The sequence below is a fragment of the Zootoca vivipara genome, chromosome 7, assembly GCF_965207765.1.
Source record: "Zootoca vivipara chromosome 7, rZooViv2.hap1.1, whole genome shotgun sequence".
In the NCBI taxonomy this organism is placed as follows: Eukaryota; Metazoa; Chordata; class Lepidosauria; order Squamata; family Lacertidae; genus Zootoca; species Zootoca vivipara.
In genome coordinates, this window is record NC_142590.1 from 83,069,314 (window position 1) to 83,088,981 (window position 19,668).

At 41.7% G+C, this 19,668-nt stretch overlaps 1 protein-coding gene across 9 annotated transcripts in view; it reads left to right on the forward strand.

Annotated features, from left to right (window-relative positions):
• Nucleotides 1-19,668, forward strand: part of GNAS (GNAS complex locus) — a 193,460-nt gene that overhangs the window by 118,329 nt on the left and 55,463 nt on the right. For all 9 annotated transcript variants that reach the window (XM_035123345.3, XM_035123346.3, XM_035123349.3 and 6 more), the window contains 2 exons: nucleotides 8,180-8,234; nucleotides 8,320-8,439. In XM_035123345.3, the coding sequence (XP_034979236.1) occupies nucleotides 8,180-8,234; nucleotides 8,320-8,439 (175 nt within the window). The remainder of the gene's footprint in view (nucleotides 1-8,179; nucleotides 8,235-8,319; nucleotides 8,440-19,668) is intronic.

Below are 19,668 nucleotides of genomic sequence, written 5' to 3' on the forward strand. Positions count from 1 at the left end.
TAACATAAAATTAATCAGAGTACTGTATCAGTAATTCATACCTGATCGATAGGATCATTGTTCTGACGCAAGAGGATCTCTGCAATAGGTGCAGTGTAGTGGAGGACACGTTAATGGATTTCATATCCATTAAGCCATGACTTATGCTAAACCTGTTGGTTTCAAACCTTAGTTTAAATGGGAACCTTGTTCAGCATGAACTGTAGTTAAGGTAAGGGGCTAGGAGAGGCATACTTTTATGTCCCGACCAGGATGTTGTAAGGGTGAAATAAGAATTTTGTAGTGCTTGACATACTCAAATTGTTGTCTACAAATTACTGCATTTAGTGTTCTAAAACAATGTCCACAGATGAACCCTATTTTGGGGCCGTCAACAGGGTAAAAAAGAAACGAGCCTGCTGTATGTTTCTCTCTGTGTATGTGTTGCTGAACCCCATAACTTCTCACAGGTAGGGAACTTCAGACTTAGGGGGCCGATATAGCCTTCCAAGGCTTGAGACTCTTGAGAGTCTCCTAGACACACCCTAAAGTCTTTTTACTAGGCTGGCACACGTCCTTGAGCTCAAATGATGCCTTTTGCTTGACTGTATGAAGAATAGAATACTGTGTGTAGAAATTAGCTTGTACAAAAGTAAAACTTAGATTTGTTGCTCTGCCCACATTTGTCTTTGGCTCTCAGAAGGGAATGTGGCCATTGGACTGAAAATGTTCCTCCCTGTTTTAAATGGATCATTGTTGAGGTGTGGGGCATTTCACTTCCAGTATGACAGCTAATGGGATTTGATTGCAGCTTGCCTCCGGGGAATAATTTTATCAGACACAGCAGGTTTTTAAGAATTTACATGATAAAAAGCTCTTAAAGCAAACATGCATTTATTTTGATTTCGACTCTTGGATACCAAGGAAGTTTGAATGCTGTGATCTTTGACACAGCTAAAATGCAACTTCTTTTTTGAAGCTATTTGGAATTGCAACTTGTTTTTCTCTGGTGTCTCAACAAAACTTCAGTGACCTTCCTGAGAAAGTGACGAAGGCTTCTTTTTAGTCCTTCTGAAACAGTCAAAACAAGAGTCTGATCACAATTGTAACAACTTGCATGGTCCCAGTGGGATGGAAGTTTATTCTAATCTCAGTTGGGTCAAAGCATTATATAGAAAGCGTTTAAAATAAGTTTATGTGGCTGCACCTCAGAACTTGAATTAAAGAAAGATTGAGTGATACTTAAAAGTGTATGGAAATGTCTGAGATAAGAATATAAACCACTGGATAAATGTGACTCTTATAGTTCATTTCTTGCCATTTTGCCTAGTACTGTATTAAAATCAATCAGGATATTTATAGGTGGGCATGCCAGATTTTCTGCTTTTAGATGAGCCCCCTTTTCTGACCCCCTCCCATTTGCTTGTCAAACAATAAGTTGGGCTGTCTGTTGTTACTTTTAAAGTACCTTGCATATTTCTCTGATCAAATGTTCAGCATTTTTTTAAAAACAAGACTAGCAAAATAAATTTTAAAAGTTGAAAATTTGTTTTGCAGGAAGGGTTGGGTTTGGATTGTCACAAAGCTCAGCTAAGCAGCACTGTGCAAGCCCTTAAAACCAGTAGAACAGATTTCTTCTGAACTGTATATCAAATTTTGTATTTCTGCTCAAATTGGGGCAAACTGCAAGCCTAATGTGTCTATATGCACCCTTAAATGCTATGTGTAAAATAATACATTGGGGGAATGCTGAGAGATGTTGGTGGCTTAAAAAGAATAAACTTTATATTTTAAAACATTTTATCTTAATGGTCCCTTCCTAATTTAGAAGGATGGAATCATAATCTGGCAATGTTTTTGAACAGTAGTAATTTAAAGAATAGTGGGTGAGATTCAACTAAGTTACTGCTTGAGCAGGATAAGGTCCACTTACATAAAATGACTCCCATCTCCTATACTCCCGTCCCCAGGCCCTCAAAATCAGCTATAAATGGTTGAGGGGAAACCCAAAGCAGGTGATGCACAAGGGAAGAAGAACAGGGAAGGTTCTGTTGTGTGAGTAGAGTTCATTTCATACACTCACACCCCACATAGTGCTACGTTGAATTTCACCCAGTGTTTCCTTGGTTGTACATTGCTTAAGTCAGCAACTAAAGATTTTCTACACTTGTATAAAGTAGTCAAAATAAATTAAAAATTTGTCCAGTAGCACCTTAGAGACCAACTAAGTAAGCTTTCGTGTGCATGCACACTTCTTCAGATACCTTGTTTAAAGTAGTTCAGTTTCTCATTTCCTTTAAATTGTTGAAATGTTACTAATTTGTACAGGTTATTGGTTGAACTCTTGATGCAGGAAACATGGTGCATCATTGTCACGGAAAAATGTACACTTAGTAAATATTACAAAATGAAGTTATATGTTCATTGCTGAAATAAGACTCTTTGTTTACCGAACATGCCATAGGGGCATGGTAACATAGACAGAAATAGGGACTTGAGTGCTCCTGTGTTAAAGACAAAGATGACTACCTAGCAGCTTGTCAGTTGCAGAAATTTTGCACCACTTTGAAATACATCATCACTTAATTGGCTTTATCAGTACAGTGGTACCTTAGGTTAGAGGCGCTTCAGGTTACAAACTCCGCTAACCCAGAAATAGTACCTCGGGTTAAGAACTTTGCTTCAGGATGAGAACAGAAATTGCGTGGTGGCGGCAGCGGGAGGCCCCATTAGCTAAAGTGGTACCTCAGGTTAAGAACAGTTTCAGGTTAAGAACGGACCTCCAGAACGAATTAAGTTCTTAATCCAAGGTACCACTGTAACGTGGAAGTCCACTAAACATTTGAACTTTGTTACATATCTTTGGATGCAAAGTCTTCTAACAGGGCCAGGTAATAGCTGGGAGCATATGACACTGTGCTCAAGAATCACCACTGGCTCCATGTAACTGCTGCTTTTTGTGTTTTGCAGGCCTTGAATTGAGCCACCTTAAAGCTCCTATTATCCTTAACCATTGACAATGCTGGCTGGAGTTGGAGTACCACATGTTAGGCATTCCTGCTTTTGAGAGTTGATACTACTCATCACAGCAAGGGTGTATGTAGTGAGGTGTTGGATAGATTTGCACCTAGTGTTATCCAATGGAAGCACAAATAGGAATCCACAGTTCCTGAATAGTCCTTTTGGCCAAATCATCTCTGCATATCTTTTTTTAAAAAACCAAATGTTCATGTTAATGCTGCCCATCTTACAAAATTCATCTCAGGGCTAAAAACATTATACACTCATTATTAATAATAATTGGGGTTCAAAAAGCACACAGCTGTTCTTGAGCATGCGTCTTTGCAAGCTTCACATCCGTATGATAGCATTACTGACTAGAAAAATTACTGATGTCTTCATTGCAATAGAATTTTTAGTTGTCCAACAAAGTCCTTCTTTAAAACTTGCAGTGCAAGGCAATTTATTCCATTACTAGACTGTTGTAGGCTCAGACCAATTCTTAGCCTCATATGAGGGCCAGAGTCTTTAGGTATGATTTGATGTGCTAAATCCAATGAATACTTGGACTTTGAATATCTTCCTATTTCTATCAATTTAGAAGAATTGGTGAAGTAAGAACTGGTGAAGTAAATGAAAGTTGGGAGAGCACAATTAAAATTACTGTATTTTCGGACCATAACACGCACCGGACCATAACACGCACCTAATTTTTAGAGGAGGAAAACCAGGGCAAAAAAATTTTTTCCCTGGTTTTCCTCCTCTAAAAGGCTGGGGGCGGCAGCACCAGCTCGTTTTCAGGCTGATGCTGCCTCCCCCCTTGTCGCTGTCGGCGAAGGGGAAGGAGCCAGCAGCGGGAAAGCAGTGCTTTTCGGGCTGTCCGCTCTTCCCCTGTCACCTTTGCTGACAGTAACAGGGAAGGGGGAGGAGCGGGCAGCGGGAAAGCGCTGCTTTTTGCACAGTCCGCTCCTCCCCCTTTGCCGACAGCAGCGGCGAAGGGGGAGGAGCGGGTAGCGTGAAATCTGCTGCCTTCGCTCCATAATATGCAGCTACTTTTTTCCCTTCCGTTTTAGGAGGGGAAAAGTGTGTGTTATGGTCCGAAAAATGCGGTACTTTCTTTCTAATGGGTTAAGAAAGTGGAGAATAGTTTAATAAATTCGGCGAACTAAGAAAGAGCAGCCGGAAAACCTTTTTAATTTTGACAGGTACTGCACATAACATCTTTGGGCTGGTGTGGAATGTTGTATTGACTTTTCTTTCTAGCCACAGTAAGGAGAATGTATGCTTCTCAAAGTGTTACGTTTAAGCATAAAAGTGACTACAAAGTAGTAGATCAGTTATATAATCGAGGTGTATAGGCTTCAAAACAGACCATTATCAATTAATAGGAATATTATTGGGACCACGGTGGTGAAGGAAAAGCATAATTAACAGCATCATCCTGTGTATGTCTACTTAGAAGTAAGTCTGACTGAGTTCAGTGAGGATTACTCTCAGGGTATAGGATTGCACTCTTGATGTTTTTTGGATTGGTGGATATCATGCACTGAGGTCTATAGGGAGATGCAGGGAGGCTTTTGTTGAACGGTGGTTTTAATCCATAATTCTGAACAGATCACACAATAATACATCCCATTAAGCAAAACTTTGGCTTAGAAGGAGTACACAGCTTTCTCCAGATGAACTACAAGCTTGTAACCAAGGTTAGTTCAGATAAATGATACTTTAATATTAAGAACGTTTTATCCTTCAAATAATAATATTTAACATGTTTGCCTACTCCCCTGGATTTGTCAGGAGAGTCAGCATTATGTTCTGAATTAAGAGCATTATGTTCTGAATTAAATGTTCAAGAAGGATACTGACAAGCTGGAACATGTCCAGAGGAGGGCAACCAAAATGGTCAAAGGCCTGGAATCGATGCCTTATGAGGAACGGCTTAGGGAGCTGGGTATGTTTAGCCTGGAGAAGAGAAGGTTAAGGGGTGATATGATAACCATGTTCAAATATATAAAAGGATGTCATATAGAGGAGGGAGAAAGGTTGTTTTCTGCTGCTCAAGAGAAGCGGACACGGAGCAATGGATTCAAACTACAAGAAAGAAGATTCCACCTAAACATTAGAAATAACTTCCTGACAGTAAGAGCTGTTCAGCAGTGGAATTTGCTGCCAAGGAGTGTGGTAGAGTCTCCTTCTTTGGAGGTCTTTAAGCAGAGGCTTGACAGCCATATGTCAGGAATGCTTTGATGGTGTTTCCTGCTTGGCAGGGAGTTGGACTGGATGGTCCTTGTGGTCTTCTTCCATTCTATGATTCTAAGAGCCATCACTTTGACTACTGGGAAATACTCTTTGTTTGTAATAGATAGGCAGAAAAGAGGGTGCTTAATAATCAGGGCAAAATATGTTTCTAAACTAAAGAGCTGAATTACCATTAAGCTAAATGCTGAATCCAAAGTAAAACAATAAGCAGCACCTGATAGAGGGGTACCTTGGAAGGAAGCAGTCCAGGCCTAAAGACTCCATGCAATCCCTACTTTTTACAGGAATTCCCAGCCATCTAAATAATGTGTACTGTGTAGAACACTTATTAGCTTTGGGGGATGACAGCAAGTATTTCCTCTTTCATAATGACATGGTGTCTCCAGAATGCAATTTTGGTCCTGAATTTTTGTGTTTTCAAGGTGACGAGGGTAACCAGATATATGCATATTTCTCCTACTCTACAGTACTTGTGAGTTCAGCTCCCTTCACTGTATGTATAATGGCCATCTTTGTGCCATGTTGCCTTCTGCTTCCTTCACCCTAGTTGTGATGATTGACATCTCTGTAGGTCTGGTTCTTCCTCTGGCTCAATAACAATATTTGCAGCTCTTCCATGATAACGCAGCAGCTGGAGGCTTAAGAGTTAGGCAGCAAGTTTTTGGCCTTGGTACATACTATACAGATTCAATTTGCAAAAGAATATGCCTTTTCAGTTGCTGAGGAACTCATTTTGCACTCATGTCCTGCTGGTGGACTTCCCAGAGGCATCTGAATGGCCACAGAACAGAATGTACTAGGCTTAGGTATTTAGGATTTCACCAGATCTCATAGCATTTGTGTGTCAGTGCAAGTTCTTTAGTTCTTAGCTTTTTCCACTTTTGAGAGAATGGAAGCTGCAAATGGGTTTTTCTTTCCTCCAGAAAGTGGTTGCACACACTCATTAGTGTGAATTTAAGTAAATTTTATCTGTCTTGTACTTGTGTTTGTTAAACCGTTTCCTGCAGTCTGTACACTAGTTTGATTAAAGGTAAGGTAGAAATAGGAACACCTTTCAGTACTTTTTTTTTTAATAATTATTTTTATTAAAGATTTTCTTGGGTTACAAAGGTAGACACCCGTATTCTCTCATGGAAGTATCCTCCCTGCCATTGTACGTTGCCATTAAACTCTTTTACAGTGCAATAACCTGGCTTGTGAAGTTAAGTGGGTTAGTATTTTTACCATACATTTTTTTTATTAAAAAATGAATCATGAAAGGAACTGATTCCAATTATAGAATAAATACAAGTCAGTAACATTTAATCCAGGAATGGGGAATGTGTGGCTAGATTACAGCTCCCATCATCACTTATCATAGGCTATTCTGGTTGGAGTTGATGGGCTCTCCATTCTGGTTTAGTATTGTGAGGTCTATAGGCAAAGCAATACACTGGCTTTTCTTTTTTTAAGAATAACCCAGCTACAGTCTGGATTGATCACAGGATCTAAAAGAATGTTTTACTAGGAAACACCCAAGAGTTCTATAATTTCATGTTCTAGACATCTTTAGTATCCATTTGTGTGCATTTCCATGAATGTGCACTAGGTTTAAGATGCCTTCATCCCATACTCAGATACTTAACTTCTATAGACTCAGGAAATCTAGTTGCAGAATATCCTTTTGGTTTCACTTTTTGGAATGTGAATATTTGAAGAGAAGTATTTCTACACACCTTTTCTACTCCTGCAAGCTACCGTAGAGGAAATGTTTAGAGCAGAGCACATTTTTATTTGCTCCCGATATTTTATTGCTGGCAGTAATTATTTGTAGCTTCTTACTGTACTGTATAAAATAATTTTGCATTGGTACAACCAGAAATGATCTCAAAGAGCCTGCCTGCCTCCATGAAGAAACTTTTCATCTGTATGTGTGGGAGCCAGTGATAAATTACTCTGTCCCAAACTCTCCTACAAGATTGAGATAATTTTTTCTCTTACTCGGAGGGGAGTTGTATGGAAAACCAATGCTGGGATGGCTCTTGCCACCTAACTGGGATGCTTATGGAAAATCCCCCCAATCCCCATCTCTGCTTGCCTCTGCCCAGAAAGGGGCCACCCGCTCTTCGCACCCATTCGTTGTCACCCCGGCACAAACCAATTGAGAGACAGGATTTCCTCTGTGGGACTAGCCCCACGTAGCCAGTGTTTCCCCTTTCAATTGGATTAGTCGAAAGAACACGAAGATACAAATGGAGGAGAATGGCCGTTGCCAGGAGCAACGCTCCTTTGGAACTTGCAGTTCATGGGCCGTGTGTTGGACTACCCTGAGCTAAACCATGGTTTGGCTTAGCATTGTGTGCAAACCCAGGTTCATGTTTTGTCTCCCCCAAACTTGGAGCAATACGTCAAGAACAAATGCCCTTCATTGACTTGGAGTGAGACGGACCGTGAGCTCAGGTTGGCACACACCAAATTTTGTCTTAAGCTCCTGGCAGCTCAGCAGCAGCATCAGGGGCAAAGTGAAGCAGCTGCTATTTTCTAAATAACCACCAGCACATTTACTCATTCACGCTCTGTCATAGTTTGGCTTACATGCGAAATAGGCCAATGTGTGTATTTTTATCAGTTGAACAACTGTGGAGTCCCTGTTTAGGAACTTATCCCTGGAGTTTCTGATACCCAAAGCAGTGTAAGTGATTTTCTTAATCTTAAGACAATGCAACTTTGTTAGGTTGTTTCAGATATATTACAAGAAACATGCGTTTGAAATCAGAATCCATTCCTCAACTCTTTTATATCCCGCTCCCCGCCAAACTTAGATTTGGTGTCTAGCAGCTGGCTGGCTAGATGATTTATTGAAGATTATTTTTCTTGATAGAAGTTCTTTGACTTTTGTTTTCCTCTTCAAAGCTATCTCTCCATGATCTAGAAATTTAATTTGTTATTTTCTTGGTTACAGGGAGAAAAAAATGAAAATTCAGGATATTAAAAACAATATTAAAGAAGCTATAGAGGTAAGTCTACAAGCCTTTCCTGGTTGCTTTGAACTAAAATTTTAACCCGTCACTTTCTGATAACATTTTATCTCTTTTTCTACAGACAATAGTGACAGCAATGGGAAACCTGGCACCTCCAGTTGAACTAGCCAATCCAGAGAATCAGTTTCGAATTGACTATATATTAAATTTAGCAAGCCAGATAGATTTTGACTTCCCACCAGTAAGTATAAATTCTTATTTTTAACAGGCTTATGTTGCATTGGTTTTTAGTTTTCATTTCTTATCGATGCTGATTTCTTGCAAAGATAGAGTGCAGTAAAGTGAGTTTCCCAATGCATATAGTGCTCTATTATGATCCCAAATATTCATGAGTCGTTTGGCCAAGTTACTGATATAACAACGTTGAGACATCATATGAGCTACTTTCCCTTCTGTATACTTCATCATCATCAGCCCATAGTCAGGGTTGTGTTGGTTGGACATTGGAAAGTGAAGTGCAATTATTTCTTTATTTTGTCTCCAGTGGAGTTAAAAGCAGTATGGTAAATGAAGTTCAGGAGTACATTTAAAGTGGATGGGCCATGGCGTTAATGCACAGTAAATGCAATCAGGCAAAATCCTAGTTGATCTCTGTGTGGCCCGTTTTCTTAGTAGTAGTAGTTTGAAATATTTATTTCGCGTATACACTTAGTTCTGAGAAATAGGCAACTAAATTGATGAAATCTTATGCTGTGGACTCAGAGTTGGGGACATGTTCAGAGCTGCTCAAGAGGTCCATGGATAAGCTGAGATTTGAAACCAGACCTAAGTTCAGCTATCATATGTTGTTGTTATTGTAAAGCAGTTTAAAATATTGGCTGTGTTTGTACATGACTCTTAAGCTGTAGCTTGCTGTCTTCGAGACGAGCAAACAAACCATAGTTTGCTTCCCCAAAGCTTAGTTACTCCTGCCTACTCTTTGCTGCCTGTCTCACATCCTGTACTGGCATTGCCTCACCTTGTCAGTAGGTCCTGGTTGTGCAAACAGGCCAGGAAAATCTTCTCATAAGTTTTCAGCCATTCCTGTTATGCCCTGAATAAAGCTAATTTCCCCCCACCCCACCCGCATCACAGAAACATCAAATGGACTCTCAATAATCAAATTCCTTAGCTCTATTCTACTGCTCTAATGGAGTAATAGACTTTTACAGGTTTTCTGCTAGTATCTTTTTGTGTTGTATGAAAGATTGGTGTTTTGTTTCTGTGAAGAGTTAATTCTTTTTGCTGTAAGTAGGGTTAACAATCAGGATAGCCAAGTATATATTAATTAGTCAGCTGACAATGATCATTAAAAAATTTCCCCTCTCCTTGCAGAGCAACTGGGGCAACTTGTCATGGAGGAATTGGGAGAATGGAGAGGAGAGAGCTTGTTGTCAGGCAGATTTAAGAGTGAGGACATCTTTAGGGGGGGGGAACAGTCTGGTGAACAGTTTGTTTGTTTTTCAGCTGCTTGTGCCTGTGTAGCTTGGTGAGTATTAGGTGGCCAAACAAACCATGGTTAAGGAAAGTTGTTTTGTTTTGAGTTACTGTGAAACCATAGTTAAAACAAGTGGCAATTTGTAACTCAATAAGAAATCATCGCTTCACATTGTGATTTATTACCAGAAAACAAACTAGTTTGCTGGCTGTGCATACCGTATATGTATAGGAGTTAGACTCCGTAAAATTTTACTCTCAAATTCCTTATAAATAAGGATAATAGATAAGAAGATCTGAACAATCAGCTGGGCACAGCTCAATACTAATATGCCTTCTGTCTAAGCATGAATTCCCTATCTCTCCTGTTTGTGATCAGCTGTATTTTTTGCCTCTTTAGTGGAGTAGAAGAGCTGGGGGGGATCACATCTGGCAGCCAATGTTGGTTTCAGATAGTACATGGGTAAAGGTAAAGGACCCCTGCCAATTAGGTCCAGTCGTGGATGATTCTGGAGTTGCAACGCTCATCTCGCTTTATTGGCCAAGGGAGCCGGCATATGCACAGAAACGCCGTTTACCTTCCCACCGCAGCGGTACCTATTTATCTACTTGCACTTTGACATGCTTTTGAACTGCTAGGGTGGCTAGGAGCAGGGACCGAGCAACGGGAGCTCACCCCGTCGCGGAGATTCGAACCGCCGACCGTCTGATCGGCAAGCCCTAGGCTCCGTGGTTTAACCCACAGCGCCACCCACGTCCCTGTACATGTACATGGGTAGAGGGGGTCTAAAAACCCGGGACACAAATTTTCCTGGCCCTCTAGTGGATGTGGTCTAGGAGGGTTAGTTTAATAATAATAATAATAATTTTATTATTTATACCCTGCCCATCTGGCTGGGTTTCCCTAGCCATTCCCCAGTTCAGTCAGAATCAAGTATACACTTCTAGAGTTAATACTAAATACATTTTAAAAAGGTAAAGGTAAAGGACTCCTGACAGTTAAGTCCAGTCGCAGACGACTCTGAGGTTGCAGCACTCATCTCGTTTTACAGGCTGAGGGAGCCAGCGTTTGTCCACAGATAGTTTTTCCAGGTCATGTGGCCAGCATGACTAAGCCGCTTCTGGTGCAACGGAACACTGAAACCAGAGCAGCGTATGGAAATGCCATTTACTTTCCCGTCAGAGCAGTACCTATTTATCTACTCATACTTTTTGGGGGGGTGCTTTCGAACTGCTAGGTTGGCAGGAGCTGGGACTGAGCAATGGAAGCTCACCCTGTTGCGGGGATTCAAACCACCGACCTTCTGATCGGCAAGCCCAAGAGGCTCAGTGGTTTAGACCACAGCGCTACCCACGTCCCCACTAAATACTGTACATTACTTCTGGTAAATGAACCCCCATAGCCACTAGAGGGCTTCGAAAATTTGTGTCCCGGGCTTTTTAGACTCGCCTACCCATGTACGGAACGCGGGTGGCACTGTGGTCTAAATCACAGAGCCTAGGACTTGCTGATCAGAAGGCCGGCTGTTCGAATTCCCGCGACGGGGTGAGCTCCCGTTGCTCGGTCCCAGCTCCTGCCAACCTAGCAGTTCAAAAGCACGTCAAAGTGCAAGTAGATAAATAGGTACCGCTGCGGTGGGAAGGTAAACTGTGTTTCCGTGCGCTGCTCTGGTTCGCCAGAAGTGGCTTAGTCATGCTGGCCACATGACGCGGAAGCTGTACGCCAGCTCCCACGGCCAGTAAAGCAAGATGAGCGCCGCAACCCCAGAGTCGTCCGTGACTGGACCTAATGGACAGGGGTACCTTTACCTTTACCTTACCCATGTACTATCTGAAACCAGAGGCGTGCATTGGTTACCAGATGCGAAATTTCAGCTCTCCTACTCCACTACTTGCACTAAAGAGACCATCTGAATAATTCTCACTAAGTGAAAACCCTCATTTTGATTTTGCATCGCAGCTCCTCCCAAATGGGGATGCAAGCAAAATTTTGCCTTCAGCTAATGAAGGCTACTCGATACTCAGTGCTTACGTATTGTAGGGTAAGCCTGTGAACAGCATACTGCTGTCTTTTGGAGAGGCCTATGTTTGATAAAAGGGTTACAGGCATATGCACTGGCTAAGAAAGTGACCTTGTACATATTGTACCTATTAAAGCACATTCGAAGCACATTCTTTCCCTCAGAGAATCCTGGGCTCTGTAGTTTACCCTTGACAGAGTTGCCATTCCTAGCAACCCAAATTGTAGTTTGAATTTGCTTTACAGGAATAGCGTATACACAGCCAGTATTCATGAAAGTGAGTGAGCATGTGTGCATTCCATCTGATCACTGTTACTTGGCTTCCAGAACTGATGATGAGGGCTTTCTAGACAGATGCTGCTTATCAAGATATGTACCCCAGTCTTCGTTACTGGCACTGTTTGTTATTTATCAGGCTTTCTATCCTAAGTGTTACTGCATAATTTGAATTTTGCTTTCATATGGCTGGATGTTTGGCTTGCTGTCTTTCCAATAAAATTAGAGTGCCATACTAGGACCTGGGATAGGAAGGTTTAAATCCCCACTCAGCCATGAAGTTCCACCTTGTCCAGTCACTGTCTTCCTAGGGTTGTCATGTGTCCTCTTTTTCCATGGTTAGAGCCACCATAGCATTCCATAGTTCAAAATATGGCAACCCTACTAACTTTGCAGGCTTCTTGTGATGATAAAATGGAAGAGGGGGACTAGAAATTGCCCTGAGCTCCTCAGAGGAAAGGCAAGAAAAAAAGGTAACCAGCAACTGTGATAAAATAGCAACAGAGAGAGACGCAAGAGATAATGGCCATTGCAATAGTTCTGAGTCAGTATTTAATATTCAGTCCTTGTTGCATACCTCCAGTAATATTTTGTTTGAGCCCTCTTTCAGAAATAAAATTGAACTTGGCCTTAGTATTTGCGCCATTTTCTATATCTGCTAAAAGTAGCTGAAGATACAGGATTTTGCTTACTGCCTACTAATCTTGTATCTTTTTAACCATGAAATGCATTTTCAGGTGCTTTTATAGTGACGTTAATGTGGATTCCTGTGATAAGTTTGCATAGTTCACTTAATTCTAATCGTATTAACAGTTTTGAATTTCTTGCTGTTGGTTAATTTCGCTATATAACTGTGCTACCAAACTTTGTTTCTGGAAGCAGCCATGTGAAATATTTGGAATGATTTTTCTCACACTTTTTTTTGTTCGCAAGGAAGTTCAGCGGTTGGCATTTGTAGCCCACAAATAGCTGCCATCTGGCTTTCTGACAAGAACCTTCTGATAGCTTTGCCATCACTGCATAACTGATAGAGACCAGAGGCAGAGTCTTCCAACTGTGCAAGAACTTCACAGGAAGTCGTGGTTAATAATCTTCAGTAGTTAGAAATTAATTAGCAAGTCCAGTTGGCACTACCCATTTCCAGGTTAGAATGAATGTAGCTTCCTCCTGCATGCATGTAAGGGTTTGGCAGAGTAATATCAGCTGTTGGGCAGTTTGTTGCCTCTTATGGATGTCCTTACCAGGAAACTAAAAAGAACCTATCACAGGAATGATCTCTTACCCAGTTGCTACATTAAGGATTACTGCCTCCTTCCCTCCCTGCTTGCTGTGTACTGGAACAGCTCTTATTTTTTATATAGCTGGTAGGCACAGTGTCTACTCAAGAAAACCATTCACAGTCCAGGAATATTTGCTGCTGCCCCAGTGACCCAAATCCCAGTCAGGGGATATCAAAATGGTGGCAGAGTCAAGGCAGGAGACATTATTTTTGCAGCAGTGCTGCTGTGGTATAATGCCATTCCCACTACAGCTTGTACAAGCTATCAGGCTGCCCTCTGATGTGTGTCTCTGGAGCATGCAAACAGTAGTCTCACCTGGGCTCATTTAAGTATCAGTTGTATTCCTCTGGTACTGAAAAAACCAAACTTGTGTATTAATTATGTGTAAGGTACCTAAGAATATCTCTGTACTTTTAAATCCCTGGACACATTAATTGAAATGAGCTCTCCTCAGAGAAAATTGATGACTTTATAACTTTATATAGATTTCTCTTCCCAAATACAGTGAGTAGTTGGAGATAACCTTTATCCTAGCATATTGTAAAGTTTTACAGTACAGCAGATTATGTCTTCATTGTATACTGAAATTCAGGCAAGCAAGTTAAAAGTATATAGTATGCAACAAATATGGTTTCTGTTGAGTGTGCAAGTCACATGCCATTAGCAAACCACTATTTTATCAGATACCCATGGAAGTGTTTGCGTCAATAATAATAATAATAATAATAATTTATTTATGCCCTGCCCATCAGGCTGTGTTTCCCCAGACACTCTGGGCGGCTTCCAACAGAAATATTAAAATACAATCATTTATTAAACATTAAAAGCATCCCTAAACAGGGCTGTCTTCAGATGTCCTCTAAAAGTCTGATAGTTGTTTTTCTCTTTGACATCTGGTGGGAGGGCGTTCCACAGGGCGGGTGCCACTACCGAGAAGGCCCTCTGCCTTGTTCCCTGTAACTTGGCTTCTCGCAGCGAGGGAACTGCCAGAAGGCCCTCGGCACTGGACCTCAGTGTCCGGGCAGAATGATGGAGGTGGAGACGCTCCTTCAGGTATACTGGACCGAGGCCGTTTAGGGCTTTAAAGGTCAGCACCAACACTTTGAATTGTGCTCGGAAACATACTGGGACCAATGTAGGTCTTTCAAGACCAGTGTTATGTGGTCTCGGCGGCAGCTCCCAGTCACCAGTCTAGCTGCCACATTCTGGATTAATTGTAGTTTCCGGGTCACCTTCAAAGGTAGCCCCACGTAGAGCGCATTGCAGTAGTCCAAGCGAGAGATAACTAGAGCATGCACCACTCTGGCGAGACAGTCTGCAGGCAGGTAGGGTCTCAGCCTGCTTACCAGATGGAGCTGATAAACAGCTGCCCTGGACACAGAATTGACCTGCACCTCCATGGACAGCTGTGAGTCCAAAATGACTCCCAGGCTGTGCACCTGGTCCTTCAGGGGCACAGTTGCCCCATTCAGGACCAGGGAGTCCTCCACACCTGCCTGGCTCCTGTGCCCCACAAACAGTACTTCTGTATTGACAGGATTCAACCTCAATCTGTTAGCCGCCATCCAACCTCCAACTGCCTCCAGACACTCACACATGACCTTCACTGCCTTCACTGCTTCTGATTTGAAAGAGAGGTAGAGCTGGGTATCATCCGCATACTGATGAACACCCAACCCAAACCCCCTGATGATTTCTCCCAGCGGCTGCATATAGATGTTAAAAAGCATGGGGGAGAGGGCAGAACCCTGAGGCACCCTACAAGTGAGAGCCCAGGGGTCTGAGCACTCATCCCCCCACCACCACTTTCTGAACACTGCCCAGGAGGAAGGAGCGGAACCACTGTATGACAGTGCCCCCAGCTCCCAACCCCTCTAGACGGTCCAGAAGGATGTTATGGTCGATGGTGTCAAAAGCCGCTGAGAGATCCAGCAGAACTAGGAAACAGCTCTCACCTTTGTCCCTAGCCCACCGGAGATCATCAACCAGTGCGACCAAGGCAGTTTCAGTCCCATGATGAGGCCTGAATCCCGACTGGAAGGGATCCAAATGGTCCGCTTCTTCCAGGCATGCTTGGAGTTGTTCAGCAACCACATAGCTGAGTCAAATGCATGTTTATACCCTCCTCTCTGAAAGCATGTTGATGACAGCTTGCACAGTGCTGGACCTGACTTTCTTTAGAAAACATAATAGTGGGAATTGGACAATGTGGTCTCAGTTTCTCAACCTGAGAGAGTTAAAAACAATATAGCTGTCAATAGATAGCTAAAGAACACATAAGCTGTCCTCCTGGGTTTTGTACGCTAGTTTTGAGGCCATCTCAAAGTAAGACAGAAGAGAGAGAACCCAAGTTTGAAATGCATGCACACACTGTGATGCTGGGGTTTAAGTAAGGATGTGGTTTATACCACATAGCAATGCACAAAATTGTAAGCTGAACATAAATTTGTACCCGACACAAGTGTGGTGTTCAGCATGACCTTCTATTTAGATGATTCTGGTGTTTAGTGATGCAAAGTAGTTAAAGATTGAGTACATATGGTAATGAATTACTAAACTTCCTGAAGTCAAGTGCTTTGGGTTTTGTATTAGCTGTGACTTGCTAAATAACAATAAGGAATGCAAATGTTTAATAAATGACAGCAACATCTTTTTTTGTAATAATTGAATATCCCTTGTAACCAGTGAGAAACGGTGAGTCTGTCTGTCTGTCTCTCTCTGTGTGTGTGTGTGAGAGAGAGAGAGAGACAGACAGACAGACAGACAGACAGACAGACAGAGAGAACTATCAGCAAAAAGTTTGAAATCTTTGTATTTTGCAAATGAGGATTGTATGCTGTAGAACCAAGGTGGCCAGATTGAAGGCCATGAAGGGTTTGTAAAGGCAAGCAGTACTTTCCCCTTTAAATAATACTGAATAGCCGGTAGTGCTACCGGTATGTTCTTCTTTGCAGCAGCTGCAGCAGTGTTCTAACTGCAAGAACTGAGGGAGGGAGGAGCCTTGCTACACCAGATTCCCCTCCTTTTATTGCTGAAAAGTTTCCTGTGTTGGTGCTGGCAAAGTTAGCTTTCTTAACAGTGAAGACTCAGCGCGACATATTCTTGGGTTACACTTAAAAGGTTTAAAACAGTCTAAAAGAGGTAAAACCCAGGAATAATACAGAAAGCAGATGGAACAAAATACTGTTCTTGAATAACCCTGGCTATTACAAGGGGTGTTAACTTTCATTTTGGTAGATTTATTGTGCTTTTTTGACAATATCACATCAGCATAAAAGTTGTTGGGGGGGGGTTTCTGTTGGTGTCTAGCAACATGCTTCTATTTAGCATTTTAAAAAACACCATGTTGGTCCCTGCCGCTCAATTCAGAAAAATGTTATCACAATTAGCAGCAGAGAAATGGCTGTGAAAATGTAGTTCCAACCTGAAGACTAAATATCTGTCTTGGAGTTTGCTCTTTTAAGCATGTGTATCTTTGAAAGGTTGTGGTGTTGACAGTGTTCAATATTTAATTCTGAAACAAGAAATATGAAACATTAATGAGCTCCTTGGTAAAATAAGTTTGTAGTGCAATAATTACTGTAGATGGCTGTTGTATTTCACAGGTCCTTAGGTATGTACAGTATAGTATGTGTAAATGCTAAATATCAAATATTTTTTTTTAAGCTTACCATTCTCTGAAATAAAATCCCCCAAATGATCAGTTGCCCAAGTGGGGTCTGGTATCTTGAATTCATTTGGCTTTCATTGCTGCATAAACAGAACATGTTAGACTAGTCGAGGGTTATATAATTCAAACTGTTCAACATTACTTCAGCCACAATTTGTGGACTCAAGTGGGAAGCTCATTTCAATAGCCCAACTGGCTGGATTTACAAAATCACAGTATAAATTGCAGCTTCTTTAAATTTGGAATCTAGAGAACCTCAAACAAACGCACAGTCCCTTGTAAGAAATTGTCAGAACGATTTGCAAAAAGAAAAGAAAAGCAATTCCATTGCTTTTATAGTTTATTCAGTATTGGAACTGAAGAAATTATCAGAATGCTGAAAAAAAGGATTCTACGTATTCTTTTTTTAAAAACAAACAAACCATGATAACCAAACGGATGGTAATTCTTTTACTAAAGTATTTAAGTTAAGATGTATAGCTATATTCTTAATTCTTTGTTGTGACTGAACTTTAGGTAAAGGTAAAGGGACCCCTGACCATTAGGTCCAGTCGTGACCGACTCTGGGGTTGCGCGCTCATCTCGCATTATTGGCCGAGGGAGCCGGCGTATAGCTTCCAGGTCATGTGGCCAGCATGACAAAGCCGCTTCTGGCAAACCAGAGCAGCACATGGAAACGCCGTTTACCTTCCCGCTGTAGCGGTTCCTATTTATCTACTTGCATTTTGACGTGCTTTCGAACTGCTAGGTTGGCAGGAGCTGGGACCAAGCAACGGGAGCTCACCCCGTCACAGGGATTCGAACCGCCGACCTTCTGATCAGCAAGCCCTAGGCTCAGTGGTTTAACCACAGCGCCACCTGGGTCCCCAGGTGAACTTTAAGAAACAATAAAAACTAAACAGGAGCTCTGTATTTTGGGTGTGTGCACACCTGCTAGATTTTGGTCTTGATCTTACGGTCAGGGTTTTAAGAGTAAATCTCTCTTGCAAGGGATGATGCGTTGGGAGCCACACTTCTTACAACTCCTTGGCTCATCCAACCCAACTGGATATTTGCACAGCTGAGTTGGAAGTGTGCATCCAAGATCAGACAGGATCCCCTTTAAAAACAACAACAACCAAAACTCCATCTCAAAATGTTAGGACGGTAAAAGGAAGAGAGCTGGCCCTGGCACAAAAGTGGGGCTGGGAAATAAACAGCAAATAGTAGGTGATGGGAAGGATGAGGCCACATATGAGGGAGCTTGCCTTAAGGCGTTTCTTCATAGGCCCACCATGTGGAAGCTTTTGAATCGCACTCGCACATATAGCCCCTTGCTCCTATAACTTCATGTGCAAAGTAAACGTTAGACATACCAGACTATGATGAGGTGAGTCTTTTCCAGAACAAGGAAATGGACTCTGGGACCTAAGTGGTAAGTGCAATGTTGTCTGTTCAAGACTTGCACATAGAGTTATTCACAGAAAGATGTACTTTATTTTTTGTTTAGAATATACTTCTAGCATTGTGGGAAATATGATTTGCTTATCTGGTGAATAATTTCTGCTCTCTCTTATTATAATATATATAGAGAGAGAGAGAGAGAGAGAGAGAATTTATATACCGCTTTATACCCGAAGGTCTCAGGGCAGTTCACATAAAGGATCACAGTATATAAAATAAAAATAAAAGCAATAACCCAATAATACCCCCCCAAAAAGAGCCACATTTTAAAAGGGTATGGGGTGTTGAGCAGGTCAGCCAAAGGCCTGGTTAAAAGGGTGTATACAGTGGTACCACGTGTTACGTACTTAATCCGTTCCGGAGGTCCGTTCGTAACAGGAAACCACTCATAACAGGAGGTGCACTTTCTCTAATGGCTCCTCCCACTGCTACCGTGCCGCCGGAAGGCCACTTCCGCTCGCATCCCCGGGGAAAAGGTCGCAACAAGGGGCATCTACTTCCAGGTTAGCAGAGCGTGTAACCCGCAGCATTCATAAGGAGGATGGTACGTAACGCGAGGTGCCTAATATGATAAGGTAGCTGAAAACCATTTTAATATGGACAAAAGTGCACCAAGTTAGAAACTGATAGTGAACCCTGTAAAAACATGTGATTGTTTACTTCTACTCTTTTGTTTCTATGATGTGTTGGGATTTCTTGAAAAAGAAGCATTCAGCTCTATTCATGGAAAAGGGGAGATTCAGTGAACTCCTAAAGCAGGGTGATGTGATAGAGTGGACTTACACCTCTTAATAGATGTGGGACATACCTTTTTATTAAATGCTCCCACACATTAGAGGAAATCCTCCCCCGCAAGTAGAAAACAAGCACATAAAGGAGGAAGTTTCTAGTCTGTGCTTGTTTTCTGTTTTGGAGAATTTGGAGCATTTGTAAAAATGTAATCTACCTACCTAGAGTCATAAGTGGTTCAGTCCCATCGGCTAGACTACATAGGCAAGGCCTAACTAAGCTTCACATTCCTTCAAAAAGTAGAATCATAGAATGGTAGAGTTGGAAGGGACCCCGAGGGTCATGCATGAACAACATGTTTCTGTTTGTTTCTCTCCTCCTATCATTTGTTTTGCTCTTGGTTTTAGTCTGATTAACTTTGTCTCTAGTAATTTTAATTTTGAAGGAGAATTGCACCCTGGAAAAAAATGCAGGGATGTGTGTATGTTGTGGGTTTTTGTTTTTGCTAGTTTTTATTCAAGGCTATGTTCAAATTAAGGAGTTCTCAAGGCTAGATTTTCAATGATTATGTGTGT